Source organism: Crotalus tigris, unplaced genomic scaffold (assembly GCF_016545835.1).
Source record: "Crotalus tigris isolate CLP2741 ecotype Arizona unplaced genomic scaffold, ASM1654583v1 scf7180000024369.3102671, whole genome shotgun sequence".
Classification (NCBI taxonomy): domain Eukaryota; kingdom Metazoa; phylum Chordata; class Lepidosauria; order Squamata; family Viperidae; genus Crotalus; species Crotalus tigris.
The window spans coordinates 112,105-140,000 of NW_024100539.1; the positions used below are offsets into that span (position 1 = coordinate 112,105).

The 27,896-nt window shown below is 36.4% G+C and overlaps 1 protein-coding gene across 42 annotated transcripts in view; it reads left to right on the forward strand.

Annotated features, from left to right (window-relative positions):
- Positions 1-27,896, forward strand: part of NEB (nebulin) — a 206,821-nt gene that overhangs the window by 109,449 nt on the left and 69,476 nt on the right. For all 42 annotated transcript variants that reach the window (XM_039327850.1, XM_039327855.1, XM_039327865.1 and 39 more), the window contains exons 102-130: positions 358-669; positions 1,622-1,825; positions 1,974-2,078; positions 3,252-3,356; positions 4,507-4,818; positions 5,361-5,465; positions 6,312-6,410; positions 7,831-7,932; positions 9,679-9,786; positions 10,113-10,424; positions 10,622-10,726; positions 10,810-10,914; positions 11,422-11,526; positions 13,783-13,890; positions 13,992-14,105; positions 14,737-14,934; positions 15,744-15,848; positions 16,550-16,654; positions 16,757-16,861; positions 18,497-18,604; positions 18,696-18,809; positions 21,086-21,283; positions 22,738-22,842; positions 23,174-23,278; positions 24,092-24,199; positions 25,140-25,247; positions 25,791-25,898; positions 27,328-27,432; positions 27,528-27,632. In XM_039327850.1, the coding sequence (XP_039183784.1) occupies positions 358-669; positions 1,622-1,825; positions 1,974-2,078; positions 3,252-3,356; positions 4,507-4,818; positions 5,361-5,465; positions 6,312-6,410; positions 7,831-7,932; positions 9,679-9,786; positions 10,113-10,424; positions 10,622-10,726; positions 10,810-10,914; positions 11,422-11,526; positions 13,783-13,890; positions 13,992-14,105; positions 14,737-14,934; positions 15,744-15,848; positions 16,550-16,654; positions 16,757-16,861; positions 18,497-18,604; positions 18,696-18,809; positions 21,086-21,283; positions 22,738-22,842; positions 23,174-23,278; positions 24,092-24,199; positions 25,140-25,247; positions 25,791-25,898; positions 27,328-27,432; positions 27,528-27,632 (3,978 nt within the window). The remainder of the gene's footprint in view (positions 1-357; positions 670-1,621; positions 1,826-1,973; positions 2,079-3,251; positions 3,357-4,506; positions 4,819-5,360; positions 5,466-6,311; positions 6,411-7,830; positions 7,933-9,678; positions 9,787-10,112; positions 10,425-10,621; positions 10,727-10,809; positions 10,915-11,421; positions 11,527-13,782; positions 13,891-13,991; positions 14,106-14,736; positions 14,935-15,743; positions 15,849-16,549; positions 16,655-16,756; positions 16,862-18,496; positions 18,605-18,695; positions 18,810-21,085; positions 21,284-22,737; positions 22,843-23,173; positions 23,279-24,091; positions 24,200-25,139; positions 25,248-25,790; positions 25,899-27,327; positions 27,433-27,527; positions 27,633-27,896) is intronic.

Consider the following 27,896-nt stretch of genomic DNA (forward strand, 5'->3'; position numbering starts at 1 on the left):
TTTTTTTATTAAAGTCAAGAATTTTCATGCATGTTTTATTCTGAACTGCCAAAAAAGCAACCATCGAGGTATTTCATTAGAAGGGTGTTTTATACACTAATGATTTTGGATTCAATAATTGTTGCTTTCTATTGCCATTTTTCAATGGCAAGGTTACTGTTTTAAAACATTTAGAATAGTTTAATAAATTATATTACTTTGAGACATAAATTATAAAATATACTACTGAATGGTTTAGAATTATAAATTCTACTTTTCCTTTACTCAGGGTCTCCCAGTCATTAAAATACCAACTTTCACACTAACTGGAATGATTGCTATCCTTTTAACAGCTCTTTGCTTTGCTTTCCTCTTCAGTATAAATACAAACAAACTTATGAGAGACAGAAAGGTCATTACATTGGAACCCCGTCAGTCAAGGAGGATCCTAAGCTTTCATGGGCTGCTCGAGTAATGAAGATGCAAAATGACCGTCTCTATAAACAAGCATACCACAGTTCAAAAGCCAAGATCACCATCCCCTACGAAATGGTGGCTATCCAGGCAGCCAAGCAAGGACAGGCTATAGCCAGCGACATTGATTACCATCGCTATCTGCACCAGTGGTCTTGTCTGCCAGATCAGAACGATGTGATCCAAGCAAAGAAAGCGTATGAACTTCAGAGCGATGTAAGTACACCAATGGTGTATAAGATATATGTAGATGTATCATAGTCAGGCACAGAACAAAAGAGATCTTGAAGTGTTTAGTTGTAGAACAGATGTATTGCTATTCAACTTACATTATCCTTGCCAGTGGGAATGTATGAGAATTCAAATCCCTATATCTGAAGAATGCAGGTTGGAGCAGGTGTTTTTGAGGATTACCTTAATTCTACTTTTGTTTCCTTGGTCACATCTACTAAAAACTATGACCAGAGACATTGTTCCTTCATTGAAGTCTTCACTGAATGAAGTTAACCTTGGCAGGCCCTATGGCAGGGGTGTCAAACTGCCAGCCCATGGGCCGGATGCATCATGGCGAAACTGCACCCACCCCATTGCTGGCAATGGCAAAAAAGTCGTGATACGTCACGACACCTCACGTGATGTTGCGAGTTTGACACCCCTGCCCTATGGAAACATCATATTGTGATGATGAAAATATTTTTAAGTGATTTATTACATAGATAAGAATTTTCTAAAATGTCACATGGAGCAAATTTATCAATAACCTAGTCCTAGTGGATGCAGTTCAGCATCATTTTTAAATCCGCTTTCTCAATTCATTTAACTTTAATTCAGTGTAGTTTATAAGTTTGTTCAATCATACAGAAAGACTTGTGCAGCCTGTTTTGGATATTATGCCAAGATTTGGGGTGTTTTCTATTCACTTAATCCAGGTAATTAATGCAAATGAAAAGTGCTGCTAATGTCAGAAGATGTATGGCTATTTCTAACTTCATTGGTCCAGTTTATCCTTTTGCCTTAGAACAAAGAAAGGAAGGAGCACAAAAGCTTTGTTCAAATAATTAATTATGAATTGGTTGGAATTGATGTCCCATTAATTGTTATCACTTAAGAATGTTCATTTCACAAAATATTTAACTACTTTCCCCCCCCACACTTTCTGATCTCATAGGCTGTGTATAAGTCAGATCTAGAATGGCTCCGTGGGATTGGATGGATACCAAGTGGGTCTCCAATAGTGAATAGAGTTAAATTTGCCCAGGAAATCCTGAGTGACAATGTATACCGCACTCCTGCTGACCGTCTGAAGTTCACCAACATTGTTGATACACCGGACATTCTCCTTGCTAAAACCAACGCGGAGCAAATCAGTATTGTATGTTATTTTTTTTTCAGTAGCTTAACATACATTCAGGACATTAACTTAAGTTTATATGAAATCCATTTTTCCCTTCGAAAGTTAAAATGTGATTAGATAAGAATAACACCAAACAAACAACTAACCACTGCTTTATTTTGTATAGCCTAAATACCGAGAAGTTTGGGATAAAGATAAAGTTATGATCCATGTGATGCCTGACACCCCTGAAATAATGCTTTCCAAGGCCAATGCCATCAACGTAAGCAATGTAAGTATATTTCTACCATACTGCATAAAACTGCATTTTCCCACCTTATAATACTTTAGCTTTCTACTTTCTAAGGCAGAGGTGCCCAACTTTTTGGACACGATGGACTGTTCCATGGAGAGAGGTTTTTCCATGGACCAGAGGTCTGTGGTTTTGTGTACTACCTGCATCCCATGGATGGGGCTTTGCTTCTTTGTGCGGACTGGTTGCTGGCATGGCGTAGCCCGGTACTGGTCCACGAACTGGGGGTTGGGGACCCCTGTCTAAGGCTTCTGCTTTCATTGGTTTTTTAAACAAAATGGACACTTTAGGCAAAATACTGTATGAGGAATACCTGTTGAATAATCATGTCTGGACCTCTTAGTAATGTTTTTTTTTTTTGCTTTACCGGCCAGCTGTTAAATATTATTGTGGATCAATTTATTATGACAATAGTGCTGTTTTTTATACTTTGCAAACTGTTAGTTGCCTTGTGCAATATTTTCAACGCTTTGACTCAAACTTTATTTGGATACAGTGTCATATATAAGGTGACCAACCGTCCTCCTTTAGGGAGGACAGTCCTCCTTTTGTAAGTTCTGTCTCCCTCAAAAAGTGTCCTCCTTCATGTCCTCCTTTTCGATATTTGAAGACTAATCTGCAGGGCTTTTTTGTCCCCCATAGAACGCTCAGAACGGCGTTCTGGCACCTTTTTTTGATGTTTTGTTTTTCAGCTTTTGCATGAGCTGTGCTGCTCCCACTATTGGCTTTAAAAAGCTAAGCCAATAGGAATTACTGCTGAGCGTGCCAAAACACCTGGCTGGCAAGCTTTGCACATGCAAGTTGTCTGTATTCTTGTTGCAATGAATAAAATGTTTCAATTTATTTGTGTCCTCCTTTTCATTGTAAAAAAGTTGGTCACCTTAGTCATATATAATCTATATTATACCAGAATTCATGGCCTTAGTCATATATAATCTATATTATACCAGAATTCATGGCCTAACCTGGAGGCTGATCTATATTCCTTAATTCATTAAAAAGTAATTTTAAAAAAAATCATGAAATTTTCATTCATTAACTGAATAACTGAAGAAATGCAAACTAAAAAAAATATTTTCCAAACCAAGCATATACTGCAAAAGCATATTGAAAATATTGTTGGGTTTTAATGATTTTTTTTTTTTTTTGCAGAAACTCTACAGGGACTCTTGGGATGATGTAAAGAAATACATTGATTACAGGTCAGATGCAATTCCAATCAAAAGAGCCAAAGCCTCAAGAGAAATTGCCAGTGATGTAAGTACTATAGTCAAATACATGTTCTTATCTTCTGTGTGGGAACTCTAAACCTTTGCCAGTGGAATGGCAAATGGTGGAATTATATAAGAGAAAATCAAATATTTATATATTATTATATATCTCAGTTCACTGCAAAATAGGAGATTGTAGACATAATTCAACTATTGTGAATAAACTCCGCAAATAACAGGCCCTGACACATGAAGTTATATACATTTGCTGAATATTTAGATTAGCATTGTAGTCCACAGTATGTTTATTCTGATAAAAGTCCCATCACTCAATATGCCTGAAAGATACTTAAAGCTTTATAAGTTCATTTTCATTTTGGGTGACTACATGGAGACCTAAATTGCTATCAGCATTTGCATATGATAGAAAGAAAACCAACTATAAATCACTTGGCGGCATATACGTTTGAGCAATCAATCAATTAATCAATCAATCAATTCTAGGCAATATTACAGAAGTCATTTGCCAGTGTTTTCTTCCCAGATGCTTTTTGACATTCCAGTCTAGCTACTACCTAGAACTTCCTTGGTACAAGGTTGGCAAAATGTTTTAGCATGCTGATACTAAATAGGATTTATAACTAAAGGTTCCCAGGCTTACAGTAAAAGATTGCAGTTGGTTAGAAATGCAGCTTTATGGAATTACCATGAAAACCAATAGAAATTTCTTCCAATAGGATTATCCTACCAGACATTTAAATTTTGAAATGTAATTCTGAAAATGGAGAAAAAACTAGAACAGTAACATTGTGCTATGAGTGGCTATTTTTTCAAAGTGTGATTTCTCGATTTTAAATTGTCTGGTCATGGACATGAATTTGATTAAAAGAAAATGACTCTATCACTCACAGTGAGAACACAGAATTTCACTGATTCCCTATCCTCTGCTAGAAAGTTAAGGGAATCTTTGGACTGGAATACTGGGATTTGCTAGACTGCAAATATCCAGAGGCATTCCCCTGCTCTTTCTAGTCACTCATGTTTCCTGCATGAGTGGAAAGATACCAAGTGAATATTAGCTATAGAGGGGTATTTTTCTAGATGGCAGATACTGCAACAAGGCTTTCTCCTATAATTCCTTTACAATTTATGATATTACAGATGGAAATTTTATTTGTATCTTTCTTTGAAATTAGTACAAGTACAAAGAAGGTTACCGTAAGCAAGTGGGACACCACATTGGATTCCGGAACATCTATGATGATCCCAAGCTAGTGCTGGCAATTCGTGTAGCCAAATTGCAGAGTGAGAGGGAATACAAGAAACATTTTGAGAAGTTTAAAACCAAGTTTAATAGCCCAGTGGACATGTTGTCCATCTTGTTGGCCAAGAAATGTCAGAAACTGGTTAGTGACATTGATTATCGCCGCTACCTCCATGAATGGATATGTCTGCCTGATCAAAATGATGTCATCCAAGCCAAGAAAGCCTATGAGTTACAGAGTGATGTGAGTAGAAAGTTCATAGTATGTACTATTACATTTTGACTATTGTTTTTAATTTTTCCCTTGCTTTAGGCTGATTATTACTATTTGCTGTACAAAACTGAAGAACCTGTGTTCCTTCTATCATTATAAGCCAATTTTGTATGAATCAATCAACTTCTATAAATATGATGTTTTTTATAGGTACCATATCATGTAGATAGCTATTTTAATGAAAATTACATTTTCCAATCAGAATCCCACAGTTGCATCCATGTAAATGAACACTATTGATTTAAAATAAATATGCATTTTAGTTCTCCAGTAAAATATGATACCAGATATAAATGTAAATGTGAAAGAAAATATTTATCAAACTATGGAAAAAATAGAAAGTGATTAAGTTAAAACAGCATAACAATTGTAACAATTCTTTATATGCTGTGCCTAATTCAGTTGCTCTTCTCTGTTGGAAAAGAAGGGCAATTTTTATCTTTCAGTTAAAATGGATGAAAAATTGCCTTCTGGAAAAATTGTAAATAATGTCACTTTTTTTGTCTATGCAGGCTATTTATAAATCTGACCTGGAATGGCTACGAGGAATTGGCTGGATGCCAAGTGATTCTGTCTCTGTCAACCATGTCAAACATGCTCAGGCCCTTATTAATGAGGTAAGAGGTTTTCTCCTACAAAGTTTTCTCTTGTTTCATACAGAAAAACTCATTTATAAAAATATGCCTTTTTCACAATGCAGCCTTTAGTTCACGCAAAACTGTTTCTCCTTCATGCTTGCTTGTTCCTATGGACTGAATATGCACTGAGTGATTTTTATTTATTTATTAGATGTTTATGTCTGCCCATCTTAAGAAACAGAATTCTTGGTAGCACACAACATCAGTAAAAACAAAACAAACAAAAATAAAAAAGAAGAAAAACGCTCTATAAATAATAATCTAAAAACCTATTATTAATAAGTTATGGTTTAATTTTACCATGATTTATTGGATACATTATTGTTGACTGATTTCATACACAGTGTTAAGCCATAGCTAAAAAAAACAGATTTTGATTTAATGTAATATACCAAATCCATGTTGTGCTGCTCAAAAGGGATAGAAAGGTTGGGGTTTAATTTAGTCCACCTTAATATTTATTTGCTTGTTTATTGTTTTATTGATTTTATTTTATTTGCTGCCCTTTTCACCTAGAGCCGACCCTGGGCAGCTTACAACTCAATAAAAGCAACCAGATAAAACATTAAAACAATAAATATTACCATTAGTTAGATATCAATTTATTAATTTAATTATTTAACATTAAATTTTCAGATTAAGGAGCCAAACTGAACAGCAACAGTTATTTCTTAGCATAGTCCAGGAGAAGAGTTATTAAAAACGGGAAAGCAAAAAGAGTAGCCATCATGCAGATGAATATATTTCTCCTCCTGCCTTTCTTTCTTGCATGACTATTTATTGTTATTATTTGCCTTACCTCTGTATTCCTTTCTCTTTTTACAGAGGTTATATCGTACCAAAGCTCATAGCCTGCCATTTACTCCGGTGGATGACAGGGTTGATTATATCACAGCCAAACAAGGTGGAGAAATACTAAGCGATGTAAGTATTGACTTTTTGTTCCAGTCCAGTTACATTCATCTCCTAGGAAAGGGGATAAATCTTGGAAAAGGAAACAATATATGGTGAACAAATCACTATGGATGTTGATAAATCCAGCAGAGTCCACCAGCTTAATGAATCTTGTGAACTGTGGCAGCAGGAAAATGACATTTTCACAACATCTATGTCAATTATTTTTATGTACAGCATTCTTTAAAGTTTAATCCTACTGACTCCTGCCATCAGTAAATCCTTTATAAAGCAAACTAAGGATTCCCTTCTTGGTATTCAAGTGCAAAATACTGATTCTTCTCAGCCATGTTACACTATGGGGCATTAGAATAGGCCCAAACACCTCATGACTGGGCTGACAGGCCTGCTTTGAAAAGATGCTTCCAACCCCTCCCCTCCCCACAGTAACTCCTTTGATTTTATTCATTTATTATCCTGCCTGCATTACTTTATAAATAACTCAAGGCAGAGAACATATCTAATACTCTTTCCTCTTCCTATTTTCTTTACAATAACAGCAACCCTGTGAAGTGAGTGGGGCTGAGAGAGAAAAACTTGGATCAAAGTCAGCCAGCCAGGTTTCATGCCTAAGGCGGAACTAGAACTCACAACCTTATGGTGATTGGCCCAAAGTCACCCTGTTGCCTTTCCCGCCTAAGGGTGGGACTACAGCTCTCAGTCTCCTGCTTTCTAGATTTGTACCTTATCTGCTACCCTGGACTGATTTTTACCGAATAAATAATTAAATTATCAGATCAATAATAAATCAATTGTACAGTGACATAAAAGATTTCATTAAATAAGGAATAAAGTAAAAGAAATGCATAATTTCTGAAGGGCGAGACTAAATCCATGTGCTTCTTTTTCTCTTGTGAAGTGCGTAAAATTAATGGAATTTCAGCATACATTAACTATATTTACGTATCACAGTAAAAATAGCCAGGGATTTGCAGACAAGTGGTGGCAGACCAACCATGATGGTTTCTAAAGAGCACTAGCAGATTAAAAAGGCTGAATTGAATGTACCTTAACTCTGATCTAGCCAATAAGCTTTTCTGTTTCTCCATTATTTTTTGCAGAAAGGCATGCATTATGCAAATAAGTATACATTGTCTGTTTCTGAGTTTGAGGTTATATTCTTGTTCTCTGTATGTCGATTCTTATTTTTTGTATTCACAAAAATAAAGGCAGATCAGTAACCACCAATACATGAATAAAAATCAGAAGCAGAGTCAGTTGGATTTGTTCCAGATATCTGGAGACTACCTTCCTTTGCTATGTTGGATGATGTGAATTGAAAGCCAAAACATTTTGGGAGCATCAGATGGCCTGTTTAAGATGCAATTTATACATCTGTAACTTCGACCTCTAATAACTCTATTCTTATTGGTGTTTTTTTTGTTTCCAGATTAAATATCACCAGGAATGGAATGACATCAAGGCCATTTATACACTAACAGATACACCTCGGTTGCAAGCAGTTAAAAAAGCAGCTAGGATTCTGAATGAGGTATGTACTTTCCTCCCAGGAACAATAGTAAATAGAAAATTTGGAATAATTTTATATCTTTGAATCATGAGTCCTGATGGGATAGTTAGTGAAAAATTACAGTCAAGGAAAATAAGGATATTAATGTACAGGCCTCTTGCTGGGAGTTCTCCCTGTCAGGGCTGATTTCAAGAGAATTCTATTCTATCCTCGTTTTCCAGAGTTTTTCACTCTATTGACCGCGAAAGAAATTTACTTATCACTATTGATCCACTGTGCTTTCATTGGACTATTTTGGTTCTTTCCATTTGTATATCCCCCTCTTTTTTCTCTTTTTTTTTATGAAACTCTTTGTATATTCTCATATATGCTCATACTAACATCTGATTTCTTGGTAATTCAGGCTTCACAGTTCTTTTAACTCAAAAACTACAACACAATATTGCGGTGACTTTGCCACGATGTTCCCTGTTCAGAATCTCATTCCTTTTCTCTCTTTGCAAGTTTCCTATCTTCTTCCCCATTTATTTATTTAGCAGTTTCTTCCCCTTGAGCCTGCTCAGTTTTCACTGGACCCTTAGTGTGTAGAGAAAATTATTGTATTTTTGAAAACTTCATGATTACAGTAACAGAAACTATGCACAGATGTCAGCTCCAGGCCAAATAAGACAATTAATCATTTTAAGTGATTGTTAAGAGCCCTCAAATATAATCAGAGAATCAGAACTATTTTTCCCAAGTTTCTCTTTAACCAGTCCCATTTTAGTGTTATTAACTTTGAGAAAATTATGATTGATAAGAATGGTTTAAATTCAGAGGAGAAATTAAGCTTAAATAAAAATCTTGAAAACAGGATATATAGTGACCCAACAAGATAACTTTTATAAACACAATTGAAATATAAACTGATAAGAAAAGATGCTATATGCTGATGTTAGTTTTATTTGTATAAACACAAGGAAAAGGTTTATATTTAACTTTATATGTATTGAATTTAAGAATAATATTTGCTTAAACTTGACAAAAGGAGAATACTATTGGATGAAGAGAAGATCAAATAAATATATCATTAATTAATATATTGTTTATGGAACTATAGAAATTAATTATTATTGATTGTTTTTTAAACATATGAACCCAGACAACACATTGTTTACTAAGCACTAAAGAAGGTTATTGTAAAAAAAAATTAATAAAATATATTTTAAAAAAATGAACTCCTTGATCCAAACCCAGACCTATAGCATGCTCAGTCTCTCCTAAATAACTTCAGTAAGGAGAAGCACTCTAAATATTGTTTTGAAGGCTGCCATATATAATCAAGCTACATTAGTAGAGAACTTCAAATGGAAAGAGCTACATCTCAGTGACTCAACACAGGTGTGTGTGTGTTTTGTGTGTGTGTGTATATGTAAAAGGTTTTGGATCCAGTCTCTAGAATCTCCAGAGAAAGGCCTCCATTTGAAATCCTGTAGATTCACTATCAATTAATCTTGATTGTGCTGAGATTGACCCCTTGCCTATCTCTGAATATGGCAGTTTTCTATGATTAGTTATATTTGAAATATTGAAATATAGTTTAAATATTTTGAAAAGACAAGACACAGTGAATTTATGAAAAAGACTGTCCAAAGGGCAATGGATATGAAACAATTGCTTAAAAAAGTATTTTTAATCTGAAGTTTAATCTGGATGTATTTTGGGTAGGACTAGAAACAATTGTAGGGTTTCAGAAAATGCTAACTTCTTAACTGTTCTGTTTTGCAGCATCTATACAAGGACAGCTGGGAGAAGCATAAAGCTACTGGCTACAGTTTACCTCCTGACAGCGTGCCACTTCGTCATGCCAAGCATTCTGATAACGTCCAAAGTGAGGTAAAGTCTTTCTACATTTGAAAAATCTCACAGGTTTCAGATATTTGCCATGCTCATACTTCATAATATTGCAAAGCCTATCAAAGCCCGTCTAGTTTCTCATTGGAATGACCCAGTCAGATTTATCATTTCAGGGGCTCATTTTCTTTGTAAGCATGCAATGCTTACAAAACATTGCATGCTTACACCTATATTTTTTCCTAATCTTTGCACCTATATTTTTTCTTAATTTTTCCAAAAAATGAGAATAGTAAAAAATACTTCACAAGTTAGAAGAAGAAAAGATTCAAGACGATACTTATCCTTTTGTGTTTTCTCCCTTTTAGCTGAAATATAAGGCTGATTACGTCAAGCAAAGAGGCCACTATGTTGGAGTCAATAATATGAGAGAGGATCCAAAACTAGTGTGGTTTGAGCATGCTGGCAAGATTCAGAATGACAGATTATACAAAGAATCCTATCACAAAACAAAATCCCACGTTCACATACCTCCAGATATACGCTCGGTCATTGCAGCCAAAGACTGCCAGCACCTTGTCAGTGAAATTCCGTATCGTAATTACCTACATGAATGGACGTGTCACCCTGACCAAAATGACTGCATCCAGGCAAAGAAAGCCTATGACCTTCAAAGTGATGTAAGTAATAATTTTATTTTTTATTATTATTTATTCAGATTTGTCATAGCTACCCCTCTCCAGTGGACTTTTCCCCAAACTAATTTTTTTTACAAAGTAGATATGAAAGCATATCCAAGAGAAAGATTTAGGAAAATAAATCAAGTACGTACACATAGATATAAACTGTACTTATCATAGTTTATTCATGTTTACAGAACCTTTATAAATCTGATCTTGAATGGCTCCGTGGCTGTGGTTGGATTCCGTTAGATTCGGTGGATCATCGGAGAGTAAAGAATGCTCAAGAATTAATAAACAAGGTAAATTATTGTTTTGTACACTCATAGCAGCATTCTAGACTTCCCCAGAAGATAATTATGATTATGTCATGTTTTTTCTACAGAGAATCTACACAAAGGAAGCCATTGATAATTTTGACCATTTCACATCCGTTGAAGATACTCCCGATGTGGTTTTGGCAAAGGCAAACTCGATCATGCAGAGTGATGTAAGCATTCTTTAAAACCGGGTGGTTGCAATAGGTGTCAATGTGTGTGTCCCTTTGTATGATAATATGTATTTTAAGATGCCAAACAATAAGTTTTTCATTGTTTTGCTTGATCATTGTAACTAATGTTAATTATTCACTACATTGAGGGTTAATATACTATTCTATAATGCAATGTTCTTTTTAACAAAACCTTCAATATTAGAGTAGTTATATATAGCATGAATGCTCTACAGTGCTTTTAAAAATATAAACCATGTTTCAGGCCAGAATAACTGTGTGAAATCTGTGTTAATGACAGAATTTCTAGTAATGATTTGGTCTATCGCTTTAGTATCTTTCTTATAGAAAAGAAATACACACACAAAGATGCCATAATACTTTATAAACTTCTAAAAATTAGAATAAATTCTCTATACTGCTCTATTCTAGAAAGTCAGCTTATCAAGTTAGCCTTAAACTCAACCTGATGTCTGAAATTTTCGCCTTGCCTTTCATTTTCCTTAGGTGAAATACAAAGAAACCTTTAACCTTCAGAAAGGCCAATACATTGGTTCTGATGACACACCAGCCTTGAGTCATTCTAGACAGATGATAAAACTGTATAGCGATGTAAGTTTCTGGCTATCTGGTATTTCAAATCATGTAAATTCAAGATCTCTTGTATTACTAGGAAGAAACGTAATTTGGGGAAACATATTTTTTTTAATGCAAATGCCTGTTTGAACTTCACTTTCCCTTGAATCCTGCATCCACACTCTGTCTTAATTCTGAACCCGCAATTATTTGCACAATAATTTAAAGTATTAAAATATTATTCATTGATACTATTTAAATTTAGTTTAGAAAAAATCAATAGGTAATATATTTTTATATTACTTTATATAGGAATACATTTTGTTCATGTTAACTGTGCAAATATATTGCGGTGTGCCTTTTCCTTCTTCAAGTAATTATCAAGCTATGGTCTTTCAAATAGATTATTAACTGTGTTAGATCTAAAGAATCTACAGGCCAAAGATAGAGAAAACAAGCTATACGATAGAGTTGCTGACAGATCAATTAAAGGAAATCAATTTAGCCAAAAATGAAGTCTCCAGCAGACGAATTTCTCTTGAAAAAAATGTTATATTATATGGTACTTCCCCAAAAATTGAAAGAATGGAATTGCCTACAGCAGGCATGTCAAACTCACAATGTCATGTATTGGGACTTTCCCCCCATTGCCAGCAATGGGGTGGGCACGGTTTTGGTGTGACGCATCTGGCCTGCGGGCCGGCAGTTTGACATGCCTGGCCTACAGGCATACAAAGATCTGCCTTTTAAGTAGGAGAGAACACGCTGAGACTCTGGACCCACTGTGGCTCCTGAACTCATTTTTGTACAACTTTTGCATTCTTCTTCAATAATGGTGGAAAATTCCTGCCATTCTAAGGGAAAAGGAATATACAGGTAGTCCTTGTCTTATGACCACAACTGAGCCCCATATTTCTGTTGCTAGACATTTGTTAAGTGAGTTTTGCCCCATTTTACGACCTTTCTTGCTGTAGTTGTTAAGTGAATCACTGCAGTTGTTAAGTCAGTAACCCGGTATTAAGTGAATCTGGCTTCCCCATTGACTTTGCCTGTCAGAAGATTGCAAAAGGGGATCCCATGACCCCAGGACACTGCAACTGTCATAAATATGAGTCAGTTGCCAAGCATCTGAATTTTGATACATGACCATGGGGATGCTGCAATGGTCATAAGTGTGAAAAACGGTCATAAGTCACTTTTTTCATTGCCGTTGTAACTTTGAACAGTCACTAAACAGACTGTTGTAAGTCAAGGACTACCTGTGCATTACTATAAGTTAAGCTGTAGCATAAGCTGTATATGTGTGACTGTGTGTATATCAGAGAGAGAGAAAAGGAGAAGCAGAAAGAGACAGAGAGAAATAATATTCCCAATAAAGGCAGGGATTTTTTTTTTTAAAGTGGGGCACCCACCCATTTTGCTTTATCATCCCTCCTACTGCAGACTGACGTTTTAAATTGGTGAAAAGACCTTGCTCTTGCTTAAAGAGTGCTATCCCCTTTATGACTTTATGAGTCATCTGGCTCAGGAATTCTGGGAGTTGAAGCCCACAAGTCATAAAGGGGACATCTTTCCCTACCCCTGTTTTAAGGGCGCTTGCATTTGGACTCTTTTTAACTTAGTTCAGTGGTGGCGAACATATGGCATGCGTGCCAGAGGTGGCACTCAGAGCCCTCTTTGTGGGCACGCACGCCGTTGCCCCAGTGGAGTTCGCCAGAGTAGTGAGCATGTGGCGTTTGGAAGCGACAGGGCAGGAAGTGGGCGAGCAAGTGGCGTTGGCCCCCTGCGGATGCCCTGGAGATGGTGAGGGACTGGCCCCCGCTGCCCTGGCCCCAGCCATGCTCACCCAGTCTGCCATGACCACTGCAGCTGTGCCCATCCAGTGGGCCACCCCCACCCCCCACCCCTGAGGGCACCACAATGCTGATGCAGCCCTGGCACTTTGCAATAAATAAGTGGGTTTTGGGTTGCAGTTTGGGCACTTGGTCTCTAAAAGGTTCGCCATCACTGACTTAGTTCATTTAATCTAATCTGCCATTGAATATATATTAGTGAGAAGAAGACTATTGAGTGATAAACATTGTTTGTGATAATTATTATTCATTGTTTTTTTAATTACATGAATCCAGACAACATGCTGTTTGCTAAATATTAAGAATGTTATATATATATATATATATATATATATATATATATATATATATATATACACACACACACACACACACACACACACACACACACACACACACACACATAAAAAATCTAATCTGCCATTTTTGTTCCTTCTAGTATGTGTACAAGGATGCCTGGGAATCAAAGAAGGCTTATGGTTACACTTTGCCTCCAGACTACATCCCAATTGTTGGTGCCAAACATGCTGATTATATTAACAGCCTGGTCTGTATGAATTTTCTTTTAATTGTTACCTTTGTTTGTGTGATTTTTTTTTTTTTTTTGGGAAAACAGATCTTAACACTTGCTTTATTTGCCCTTTTCAGCTCAAATATAAAGCATTGTACGAGAAGCTAAAGGGCCATTATCTGGCGGGGAAACATATACAAGACTTCCCAAGTGTGCTCCATTCTCTTGCTTTCCAAAAAATACGGAGTGCGGTAAGGAGTTATTTGTAGCTTTTCTTGGACGGTAATTCTTGCAGGAATTATAGCAAGGAAGCTGAATAGAGGCAGTCCTCGACTTACAGCAATTCATTTAGTGACCATTCGAAGTTGCAACAGCAATGAAATAAGTGACTTATGACCCTTTTTCACACTGAAGACTGTTGTAGCATCCCCATGGTCACATGACTTACATTGGGATGCTTGACAACTGGGTCATATTTATAACGGTTGCCGTGTCCCAGGGTCAGATGATCACCTTTTATGACCTTCTGACAAACAAAGTCAGTGGGGAATTCACTTGACAACTATGTTACCAATTTAACAACTGCACTGATTCACTTAATAAATGTGGCAAGAAAAGGGCTTGGTAATGTGGTCGTAAGTCGAGGACTACCTGTGACATAAAGAGAGGAAAACATGTCTGATGACTGGGGATGAAGATGAGGCCTCGGAAGGCAAGAAATCCGTGCTGACGTCGTGCTATCTGTGCTACTTGTTTTTTCAGAGCAGATCTGAAAGTGACTTTGTTAACAGATTGTTACACATGCTGTCTGCTTTTGATGGAGCAGAGGGCTCAGAGCCCCCTTATTTTCCTAATATTTTCCTATTTTATTTTGCTTTCCAGTTGGCTTACAGGAAGAATTATGAAGACACCAAGGCACACATTCATATTCCAAGTGACATGATCAACCATGTGCTGGCTAAGAAATGTCAGTATATCCTCAGTGACCTTGAGTACCGAACCCACCTGCACCAGTGGAACTGCTCCCCTGAAGAGAATGATGTGGTGCTAGCTAGAAAGGCTCAGGAGATTCTGAGCGATGTAAGTAACGGTTTGTTCTCACGGTCACTGAGAAATGCTTCGTTTATTGCAAATCAGTCGTCAAGCTTTGGGTAATCCAGAGCGTTTGCTTTATATGGCTTGGTGGCGCAATGGTTAGAATGCAGTACTACAGGCTAATTCTGCTGACTGCCAACTGCCAGCAGTTCGGTAGTTCGATTCTCGCTGGCTCAAGGTTGACTCAGCCTTCCATCCTTCCGAGGTCGGTAAAATGAGGAGCCAGATTGTTGGGGGGCAATATGCTGACTCTATAAACTGCTTAGAGAGGGCTGTAAAGCACTGTGAAGCGGTATATAAGCCTAGGTGCTATTGCTATATACTGGCATAGTACAGTATAACCATGAAGAAACCTGCAAGTATCTTCATGGGATTTCATTGGATAATATAGTTGTCCCCAAAGGGAAGACTGCCTCAAACCGAAAGTGATAAACATTCTAAATTGAAATAGCCAGTGGGGAATGCTGCAGACTGTAATTCAGCAATGCTTTGAGAATCACAAGTTCTACATCTCTGCTTTAAATTCTCCGTAATGTAACCTGATATAGTTATTAAAAATGGATTATTTTTTTAAAAAGTAGGGATGATATCAAGAAGAAGCTCAGAAAGACATGCCACGTGCTCTATGTTCAGATTTGCATTAGATAATTCAAATCTAATGTTTTTGATGTTCCTCTTTTTTTTGGTAAAATTTGCCCTGGAATTAAACTGTGAGGTGATCGGAGATATCAAGTATGATATGCAAGGGAAGATAAGAGAAGTTTTATGTTTTCTTTTATTATTTCTCTCCATAGGTGATATACAAAGATGATTTGACATGGCTAAAGGGAATTGGATGTTACGTGTGGGACACTCCTCAAATCCTGCATGCCAAGAAGTCGTATGACCTTCAGAGCCAAGTAAGAAGAAGCATGAACTACATTTGGGGGGCATATTTAATTAATCAGTTCAGGCATACACCAGGGCTCATCCATAGATCCACTGAGGAATATTAGATAGCACCGTTAGGAAACAGCCTTTATGTTTAATGCGGGAAAGGTGTCTTTGGGGATATAGATAAGCTCCCAAGTGGCCGCAATGACCCTCAGAGAGCTAATGCCCAGATGACTGCAAAGAATATAAATCCTTCTATTTCCCACTATTCAGTTAGAACCGAAGAAGCTTCTTGGATGAGAAGCGAAATGTTTTCAAGGAAAAAAAAAACCAAGAAAGTCCAGTTGCCTTTTGGAAAAGCACTTCCTAATTCACTTCCTTTAATATTTTGTACAAATCAGAGCAGAATGATTTGCTGGTCCTTGAGCAGAGCCTAGATAAGGCATCTTTATTTGTAGAATTACTTTCCTTTATGAGAAAAAAAATACATGCATAAATAAATGTGAGGATAGTGTCTCACTTTCGGGGAACGGAGCAAACCTTCCTATTTTACACCAAAAAGGATTTTAGTAGAAATATAGCTCTGCAATATTTTTTTTAAAGCTATCAACTGCTGTATATTACAGAGACTCATAGTACATGGACTTCAAAAATATAATCTCATAGGTTGTGCCCACGGTTACTAAAGAACTAAGCCCTACTGCTTTTTTTTGCCTTGATTTTACAGCTGATATACACAAAACAAGGGAAGGACAATCTACCAAACTATGGTGTGGTTATGGACACTCCAGTTTATGTAACTGCCGTTCAGAGTGGTATCAATGCTAGTGAGGTGAGTCATTCTCCGTCTTTGCTCAGATTTATTCCTTATTATTTTCTTTTTTCTCTAATTTGTACAAAGAGATTGACTGACTGTCACTCACTTTTATTACAGCTGAAATATAAAGAACAATACCATAAAACCAAGGACAAATATACCACAGTATTGAAAACAGCAGATCACGATAGGATCCAGAACCTCAAGCACCTCTTCAGTAATGTGAGTATTTTTCTTTTTAATGCTATTCTGGAGTTATGATAGTGTAGTATAGACCAGTGGTTCTTAACCTGGGCGATATTGCCCCCCTAGGGGGCGATTTTATTTTTCAGGGGGGCGATGGAACGAAAAGGGGCGATGTGGGGGCAAAGGAATGAAAAGGGGGCAATATGGGGGCGATGGAGCGAGAAGTTTGGGGGACACTTTTGAGACTTTTTCGTACAGTGAATGGCTGTATATTTGTCGTACAAAAACATCAGATCGCTCACTATTAGTGGATTGAATTGTGTTTTCAAATGTTGCTCCAGCTAGCTTCAGTACAGAACGCCGTACATATGTGAAGATGCATCGCTTATCTTCATGCGCGTTGTGCAGCAGCCTCTACCCATACAGTGGCGCGCCATTGGCCAGAATATGGGAAATATGGGAAAAAGACTGGAAATAAATTATTTGCATCAATATGTCCTGATGACAATTTTAAAGAAAACAAAAAAAGTGTTTGCATAAATTGAAGAATTATTTCCTGTGTTGTGATTGAGAGGTTATGTTGGGGGAGGAGGGCGATGACAACCTCCTCATTGGCTCAAGGGGGCGATTCGTTCAAAAAGGTTAAGAACCACTGGTATAGACGGTATTTCAAACAGCCTGCATGAATACAAAATGTTTCAAGTTCTGCCAAGTCCAGAAGCCTCTTGGAATTACTTTTTTGCACACACTTAAGGAAAACAAATTTTGGCTCACTGCTGCTCTGGTAGCTTCTTATACCAATATATAACAGCCGAAGTCAGAATGTGAGGATTACTTAGTAATGACTTCTCTTCCTGCTTAGGCTGGCTTTATCTAGGATGGATCATAGATGGGAGTTGAGGTGGTATTCATGTCATTTCCAACCAACTCAAGAAGACTAAGAGGAGATAAAGTTATAATATATGTGAAGGAATATGTAGTTCTGGGTTACATCCTGTTTAAGATTGATATGCAGTTGTATGTTGCTGAAATATGGTTAATCGCTAACAAATTTTGCTATGTGCCATCATGGGCAAGAATGCAAAAGAAGACCCAAACTTTTCTTCTATACAAAAAACAAAAGGTTTTCTATCCTATGCTACCTTTTACAAGTATTCCTTGACTTATGACCACAGTTGAGCCAGTGGGTAAGCGAGACAGTTGTTAAGTGAGTTTTGCCCCATTTTACGACCTTTCATGCCACAGTTGTTAAGCAACTGGGTTGTTAAGTGAACCTGGCTTCCCCTTTGACATTGCTTGTGTGAAGGTCGCAAAAGGTGATCCACAGGAAACCCCCCCTCCCCGAGGACACTGCGACTGTCATAAATACAGGCCAGTTGCCAATTGTTCAATTTGGATCACGCAACCACGGGGGATACTGCAATGGTTGTAAATGTGAAAAATGGTCATGTCGCTTTTTTCAGTGCCATTGTAACTTTAAATGGTCACTAATCCAGTGGTTGTTGTAAGTTGGTTTATTTGTGTCAGAAGCATCACAGTTAAAATAAGGCATACTATACGATATAAAATTTAAAATATAAATATGGTTGTAAGTTGAGGACTACCTGTTCCTCACTGCTGTTTCATAGATTTCGTCTCGAATATCGATGTAACTGTTTCTCCTTTCCTCAGAATGTATACAAGAAAATGTGGGAGAAAATCAAGTCCCTCACTTACAAATTGCCTCCCGATGCTGTGCCTTTTGTTCGTGCTAGGCAGCTGAAATATAATGCTAGTATTGTAAGTATACCTAACAATGCATTTTGGTAAATCTGCTTTAGAAATAAGACATGGTTCCCACGTGGCTTATTTTTCTTTTCTTTGCCACTAGGTGAAATATCGGGAAGAGTATGATAAATTTAAAGCACTCTACACCATTCCTAGAGGTGTTCAGGATGATCCCAACACTGCAAGATGCCTAAGAGTTGGCAAGCTGAACATTGATGTAAGATATTAAAAAAAAACTATATTAAACATTTCCAAGTGGTGAGGAGTCAAGCACAAAATTTACAAGCCTTAATTCCTTTGGATGAGATCATATGAGAGACTTACATTGCCAAGATCTTACTTCAAACAATAGATTAAGACAAATAAAATCATAGGTTCTGCTTCATTCACAAATAGAAAAACTGTATGGATTCCTTTATTAATAATCTTTTGCCAGGAAAATCTTAACTATTTCCACCAATTTCATACTTATCCAGATTTAAGTCTTATATTTATTTCATTTCACTATGTTTCTTTCCCCCATATGAATTTAATTTGCCACTTCTGTCTATCGGAGGGTGGAGTAAAAATCCTTCTCTTCCCACTTTCGGAGGATTTTTGTTTTCTTGGGTATTTTTTCCCCAGGAGATCAATCAGGTAGAAGAGAGAGAATCAATATTCTTACACAGTTCCGGACACGTTGTTTAAGATCAAGCTTAACTTTTTTGGCTTCGGCTGCTTGTAGCTTGGGCTAGACTCTGGAGTGACGCTAGCCTTTCTTCTATTGGTTTCTGGAGGGCTTTCCCCGACCGACTGGATCGACTGCCATCTCTCCACGGTCAGCGGGGCTTCCTTCTTTGCTGCCTCTTTGGGATGACGTTTGGCCAATTTAGGGTCCCCAAACAGAGAAAAATTGGGCCGTAGTGTGCGGAGTCCTGCAATCCCTTGGCTACTTGCGCTACTGCGCCTGTATGGATTACTGTAGAGTAGACAACTTCAAGATCTAGCTATAGGCCAACTCAGAAATTCTCTCTCTCCATTCTAACAATTCAGACAATTAAACTGCATTGTTCCTCTATATGTTTCAGTATAGAACAACCAGGTTAGTTTGTCAGTTCAAAATCAGGAGGAGCTGGATAGCACCTTTTCCAATTAATAAACTTTATTAAAAGGCATAACATTTTATGCACTTCATCAGATGATTGGAGTGGTTAAACTGATCCAGGGTTTCAGTTTAACTTTCTTCTCTAGTAAAGGCAGTGCTTTTTTTGAAAAAAAAAAAAAGGTGCCGGAACTCACACACATCATACCTACCCTACAAGGTTCTATCCAAAAAAGGTGCTGGAACTCCATTCTGGGCGTTCTATGACAAAAAAAGCTCCGAGTAAAGGAAAAAATATATTCTCTATCTTAAAACAAACAAATAATTAGAAAGTATATTGGCTAAGGGGTGCTCTTTAAACCTTCTGGATTCATTTTTCTTTAATAGTGACCATACTACCAATTTGTTTGGGATAGAGCAATATTAATGCTTACTAATGTACCATTATTTTTATTTATTTAAAAAAACTCTTGGTGGCTTCCAATCAGATCTTAGTTAGACCTAATTAGCACTGCTAAGAACTAATGTTACAAGCTGAACTTAACCAGGTTACACCAAGGGGAAACAAGGACTATTTAATTCATTTTGCATTGCGGTTGACACTTGGCTTCTATATGTTGAATTCAGACAGCTATTCATACCTTTTCATTAATAAAATACTTTATTTGGCCAAGTGGGATTAGACACACAAGGAATTTGTCTCTGGTGGAGAAGTTCTCAGTATACATGCAAAGCAACAGAATAATAATAATAAACATCATAATAATACCAATAAGAGGGGGAGTAAAGATAGTAAGAAGGACAAACGATAATGCTACAGCCAAACTACATGGGTAACTATACATAAGCATTAGACAGCACTATGAGAATTAGGTGTTCAGCAGAGCAATGGCATGAGGGAAAAAAACTGTCGTTTGGCATGCAATGCCCTATAGTGTCATCTTGAGGGAAGAAGTTGAAACAATTTATGTCCAGGATGTGGGGAGTCTGTAGACATTTTCTCAGCCTGACCTGCACAATATACAGGTCTTCTATGGAAGGCAGGCTGGTTGCAGTTATTTTTTCTGCAGTCTTAGCAATCCATTGGAGTCTGAACCTGCCCTGTTTGGTTACAAAATATTAACAAATACCAGTAGTACCAAAATATTTTCGGCCAGCTGAGGCTTCTGTGTGTTATATTGCTGTAATTAAATCAGATTTTCAGTGATTCCTAGGCATTTTTAATAACTTTATTTTTGTAAAACTATTTTAGCATAATTACAGCACTATAATGTTCCAAATAAATCAATAAGCATTTGCTCATGTTTATTCTAATCATAGTATTCAACTCCTTAGAAAATTATCACAGATTATATTTAGCTGGGAAGCTTGTTAATGTATTATTAACTAACCTTTCTGTCTGAATTTCCTAGCGTTTATACAGAGATGTCTATGAAAAGAACAAGGCTAAAATCCATATCGTGCCAGACATGGTGGGCATAGTGACAGCTAAGAAAACACAGAAGAAAATCAGTGAAATTGATTATCGTGTCCATCTCCATCAGTGGGCCAGTATTCCAGATCCTCATGCCAATATTCTTGCTCGAAAAGTCAATAATCAACTTAGTGATGTAAGTCAATTATATTTATAACTCCTTTTTAGAAATCTACTAAACAAGCATTGCACAGTGCAGGAGAAAAGATGAGTGGTGGGACGCGCTCCGTTTTATACATTGTAAGCTATACTAATTTTAATGCAATTTAATTCAAACACAAGCTGAAAGTATTATATTGATGTTTAACCACCATACCTTAGTCTAGATTATAAAATAACCATTAAAAATCTATAAACCTAGGCATCAAAAATAAACTCCTTATTATCAGTTTTTGCTTGTAAGTGGCATAGGTATTGTATAGCACATAGCTTCATAGGGACAATGTAATATTTTATATAAAGGGCCATTTTTTTTTGCCAGATTTAAAGACCACCTAATCCCAGAACAACTCTGTGTCACTTTCATTTTACAAAACTAAAAACAATAAAAACAGGAAATTATGTATATCTGGACAAATTGCATATCCCAAAAAGTTACAAACAACATCTTTTTCTGATTTGCAGTGGAACATTTTAGGATCTTACTTTATAGCAAATACTTATCAAAACAAAACTTCCATAAAATTAGCTATTTACCCTAAATTATTAATATAACATTAATGTCCATGCTATTAGAACGCAATTATGATCTCTTTCTCATCGCATCCCCATGCCTGCCTTTTGCTTCATCTCAAAAATGAAGCTATTTGTGTTGCTGCCATTACAGCAGTACCATATCTTGCCTTGAGGGCAGGGCCTGGTAGCTTCCTGGCCATCCTATCTTCTTCTATTAGAATCACCCATCAACTGAAAAACCAAACATCAGCTGCTGTTGGGCATTTTGGAGTGATAACTGAATGACCTTTATAAATATTACTCTCAGAACAAAATAAAAACAGTGGTTAAGGGACAATCAAAGAAGTCAATGAAAAAAAGAAAAGCAAAAATGTGGCAAAACAAGGTGTACTATGGGAGGAAAAGAAATTCATGAGGTAAAAAGAAAAAAACCCAAAGGGGAATAAAATTACAAATGTAGAACCTTATCAGCTATCTCTTCTCTTGTTAATGAAACTGACTACCAACAGAGAACTAAAGGCTTAAAAGCAACAGAGATTTCTTGGATGGAGTTGAATTTAAAAGGCTGATTTAAACTAACCAGTCACATTTTGGGGCTTCCTGTTTCTAATAATTATATTTTCTTCAGATGGCAGAGACTGATAAAAAGAAGGTCCAAATGAATTATAATCTGCTTATCAGACCATGCCTGATAAGCATGGGTAATAGGAAGACATGAAATTAACATTAAGATTAGTCTCATCAATGGTATTTCTTCCAGGCCTGGAATTGAATTAATAAAGATCATTTAACATGGAATGGAGCTAGACCCAAGCTGGGAAGTTAACTTTAGCTGATAGATAAACCATTCCTGAGGTTATATGGAATGAATCCTCATTCTTTCTCTCGGTTTCTCTTTTAATTTTAATACCTCAGTTTGTATACAAAGATGATCTCAACTGGCTCAAAGGAATTGGCTGTTTTGTTTGGGACACTCCTGAAATTCTCCATGCTAAACATGCCTATGATCTTCGCAATCTCGTAAGTATGGTTGGCAATTTCTGATAGCTTCAAATTTCCACCAACCCAAATATTTTCAAATGCAAAAATAAAATATCTTTCTAACTAACCGGAAAGAGGCCAGCATATGAGGCACCAAACATCTTCTTATCCAAGATGATTTTAATCTTGCCAAAGCTATTGCTGCTTGCAATTTTCCACTTCATCCTTTCTTCAAGGCAAATAGACTCCAAACCAGATAAAACTCGACATGCTTTAAAGAGTGCTACTTTCACAAAAACTGTTGAATTATTTTTGAAAAGTAGAGTGACAAGGAAGATGTTATCTATTGTACATATTCTTTCCCTCTCAGCATAAATACAAGGCAGAGGCAGAGAAAATGAAGAGCAAATATTCTGTAGTCACACACACACCTCTCTACGTTCAAAATGTGCTCAGTGGCAAGAATCTGAGTGAAGTGAGTATCTGCATTTCTATTTTCATCAGTTTCTTCCCCTTTTCTTTAATGATCATGGCTTAGCATGGCTTACTAGTCCTACTTCTACCAACCAATCAGCAGCAATTCTTTAAAAAACAGTTCAAACCTGCAGCTGGAAATAGTTAACAGCTATCTATATCATAAGATAAAAGGGTCCTTGTTTTTATTCTATGTTTTAGGTTGCTTACTACATTTATTGCTGTTACTTATGAAGCTCTGGTGTGTTTTTACTTGTTACCAGGGATGTTTTAATTTGTTCTGCTATGTTCTATGTAAGCCACCAAAGGCCTTTTAGATTGGGTAGAAATTTTATAAATAAATAAATCAATAAGAGTGATTTTTTTTTCTTTATTTTTCAGCAAGTGCTTGAAAATTCCAAACCGGTTAACTTTCCAATCAAAGCAAGATTTTGTGATCAATGCTTATGCAATCACCATAACTGCATGTAGCAGTTCTAGTTACAATTTTTAACAAAACTATAGCAAAGCTTTTTGTCACACTACTTTGTAATTCACTATATTTCTGCACCATGTAGAACTGTAGATCAGGTGCAGGAGGGAAGGAAGGAAGGAAGGAAGGAAGGAAGGAAGGAAGGAAGGAAGGAAGGAAGGAAGGAAGGAAGGAAAAGAATTCTTTTTTCAGATCACCTCTCCAGCATTAGGATTTTCCTTTGAAATTCTACTTTTTCTGTCTCTAGATCTGATTGATATCTAACCAGCATTTAAAAACTAAAACAATGAGAAACCTTTTGCTAACATTCAACATAGCTTATTTTGTTTTGTCAATACTCAGGCTGTTTACCGCCATAACTATGTGCATCATATCAAAGGGAAATATACGCCAACAGATAAGACAGTGGATCTGGAGCGGGCAAATCGGGCTTACAAGATACAGAGTGAAGTAAGTACTTGGATTTTGCCTCTGGATGACATTAAAAGAGGGAGGGGAAGGGGTTTGATTTGGGGCCATGAAGCTGCAGAAGAAAAGCCGCAACACACAATAATATAATCAAATATAAAAGAACAAGGAGGAGATGTTCAAGACTGGCAGTGTTATAGTGAGCAATACATTTACCCAGCTGTTTAGAATATTTGGGGGTCTTCTCTTCCCTTCAAAAGCTTTGGTATAAAACTTTGAAGAACTTTAAAGTGTGCTGATATGTCTTGTCATTAGCAATGTGATGTTGGCTACCTTTTTTGGAAGTGAGATTGCTAATAATGCATTCTCTCAACTTCTGGTGATAATTCGTGGAAGTGTTATGTTTCCTTGGCAAAAAAACAGAAGGGGTTTGCTACTTCCTTCTCCCAGAATGCTGTTCTTATTCTAATATGCAGACCTGGAATTTTCTGGGAGATCTTCCAACCTAATACTAACCAGATCTATCCCTAGTCCCTTGATTTCTGAAGACCAGCCAAGGCCAGTAGGGCCCAGAGTTCAGCACACTTGCCTTTTCTGACCCTAACCCTAAACTTACTTAGTGGACTGTGGAATCATAGAGCTGAAAGGGGGTTAATTAGAAAATCCAAATTCAACTGTATCTCTATCAGATTGTCTTGCCTCTGCTTGAACATATCCTATCAAGAGGAGATCACAACTTCCCTCGTTGAGGTTTTATTACCATTGAGTACTCCAGTTAAAAGTGGCTAGGATTGTATTTCTTGAAGTACTTTTCCAATTTGCCAAACTCAAAGTGTGAAGAAGTGCTAAAAAAAAGTCTGGTATGACTTCTGCTTGTACAGTGCTAGAGCATACCCAAAGTTTCCCAACAATTGCCTTAAAGGGCTTTACTATATTATTATAAATCTCGATTTTTATTCATTTATTCATTTGTTTTTGGCAGCCTCTCTACCGGAATGCTGGCTTGCGTGCCCTTCCCACTGGATACAAACTTCCACCAGATACCCCTGGTTTCAAGCATGCTAAACATGCCCACTATATTGGCAGTGATGTAAGTAACTGTTTAATTAATTTTTATTTCCTGACAGAGACAAAAAGAGAGAAACACTGTAGGAGTAATATTAAACAAGACACATATCAGTAGCACCCAAAATAATTCCATAATGCCATCCTTATGCTTATTCATGCTTAAGTGTATAGAAATAATTTTTAGACATGAGATAGCATGAGACAGCATGCAAAACAATTATTTCAAAAATCTGTAATATAATTTTCTTTCTGCTTTATATCTACATATATTTCCAAAACATAATTCCAAGGAACTTTCTTTTATTGACAACTTCTTTCAGTTGAGTCAGATAATTGTTAAAGAACAAAAAAAACAAACAAAAATAATAAAAGCTTTCATTAAAATATTCAAATGGATTAAGGGAAATATTGAGATAGATGGCTGCCTAATTGCAATATGGGGTCTTTTAACTAAATGTCTACATGTAATATTGGTTTTGTTATATTGGTTTTTTTATTCTACTGTAACTGTTTTTATTTATTAAAGCACCTAAATCTGAAGTCTATGTATATATTTGCTTTTCAGATAAAATATAAAGAAATTTATGAACATGTCAAGGGCACTGGTTACAATTTTGGACCCAAAGCTGTTCCCTTTGTACAAACAAGGAAAGTCAATAAAATCCTTAATGAGGTAAGTAATTAATTCATTTCATAAAAATTGGCATTTCTGTGATACAGTATTTGATTTTATAAAACTGTTTGTGATCTCTGTTAGAATCTTACATAGGAATCTTACATTAATAAATGATGCACTTTTGTACAATGTTTATGAACCCATTTTAGATAAAGCAGATAAATGTGTCTGCTAGAAATATCAAATTGACTCAGCCTTCCACTCTTCTGAGATTCGTAAAATGAGGACCCAGATTGTTGGGGCAGTAGGCTGACTCTGTAAACCAATTAGAGAGGGCTGTAAAGCACTGTGAAGCTGTATATAAATCTAAGTGCTATTGCTGTTAATATTTTTAAAATGTGTATTCTAATCAGTAACTTTGAAAAGCTCACAGTTATAAACTTTTGCAATTCAAAAGTATATTTGGTCATAAAACCTGTGTGATTACAAAATAGTAAGAAGGTTGATGCTTCGCTTCTTTTCTCCATCAGCATTAATGCATTGATTGAAGTAGTAAATGTTTTAGCATTGTCTGAATGGTTGGGAATGTGTTATAAATTTTGTGGGGAGGAAGGGCACCACAGGGAGTGTGTCCATTCACAAACTGGTTGTATGGAGAGCATGTTGTCCAGTCACAAACTTTTTATCTCCTAGAAAGATAACCTGATGAAAATAACAGTCAAGTAAACATTTTGATAATCTACATACATAACAGAAATGGGATCTGAGCATTAAAATAAGGTGTTTTTTTTTAAAAAATAAAGAAAATAATAAATTACACCTGAAATGGCAGAGGACTCCAGATAAGAAGATACAAAGTAGGAATGATAAACTGCTTTCTCTCAAACTGTTGCTTGCTGTAAAGCAACTGTTTTGAGCATGGAGCTCCATGAATATTCTATTACTTTTAATACAGATAGTCTTCAATTTATGACCACAACTGAGCCCAAAATTTCTGTGTGGAATATTTGTTAAGTGAATTTTGCCCCATTTTACAACCTTTCTTGCCACAGTTGTTTTAAGTGAATCACTGCAGTTGTTAAGTTAGTAGTGTGAATCTGGCTTCCCCATTGACTTAGCTTGTAAGAAGATTGCCAAAAGTGATTACATGACTTTGGAACACAACAACCGTCATAAGTATGAGTCAGTTGCCAAGCATCACATGACCATGGAGATGCTGCAACAGTTGTAAGGGTGAAAAACATTCATTAGTCACTTTTCTCAGTGCTGTTGTAACTTTGAGCGGTCACTAAATGAACTGTTGTAAGTTGAGGACTACCTGTATTAATTTAAGTGGTATAGCTAACTCATGTGTTTATTATTTAGCATTCGTGGATTGGTCCTATCTATTCAAATGACTGGAATAAGTGCCTTTTAAGGAAATACTGTGCAAAATAGATTAAGATTTAATTTTAATTTTTTAAAAATCTCTTTCCTTTTGTTACAGAGAATGTATCGGGAGGTGTATCACAAAAATAAAGATAAGATTCATACTACACCTGATACGCCACACAATCGCCAAGTGAAAATAAACCAAGAAGCTTTCAGTGATGTAGGCATATTTTATTTATATTAGATGCACAATTTGTGTTGTGTTTGATTTTACTGGGAGGGGAGAATCTTATTCGTCTTCTCTCTTTATTTTAGCTTATTTACAAGACTGATTTCTTCAAGATGCAAGGACACTTGATTTCCTTACCATTTACCCCACAAACTATACACAACCGTTATGTTGGAGAAATTACAAGTGATGTAAGAAGATTTCTTTTAAAAATTTAGAATAAGTTGCTATAAATACCTATAGATGGGTTGCAACAAATATTAGGGTCTATGATAATATAAAAATATTTTTTGCAGTAATGGTTTCTCTCCCTAAAAATAATTTATTAAAATGAATTACACCCAGTAAACAGAACATATATCTGCTTCTGGATGCAATTCAAGGTACTAGTTGTCACTTTTAAAGCCCTATATGCTTGGAACCAGGTTATCTAAAGGACCCTCTTTTCCCGGTAA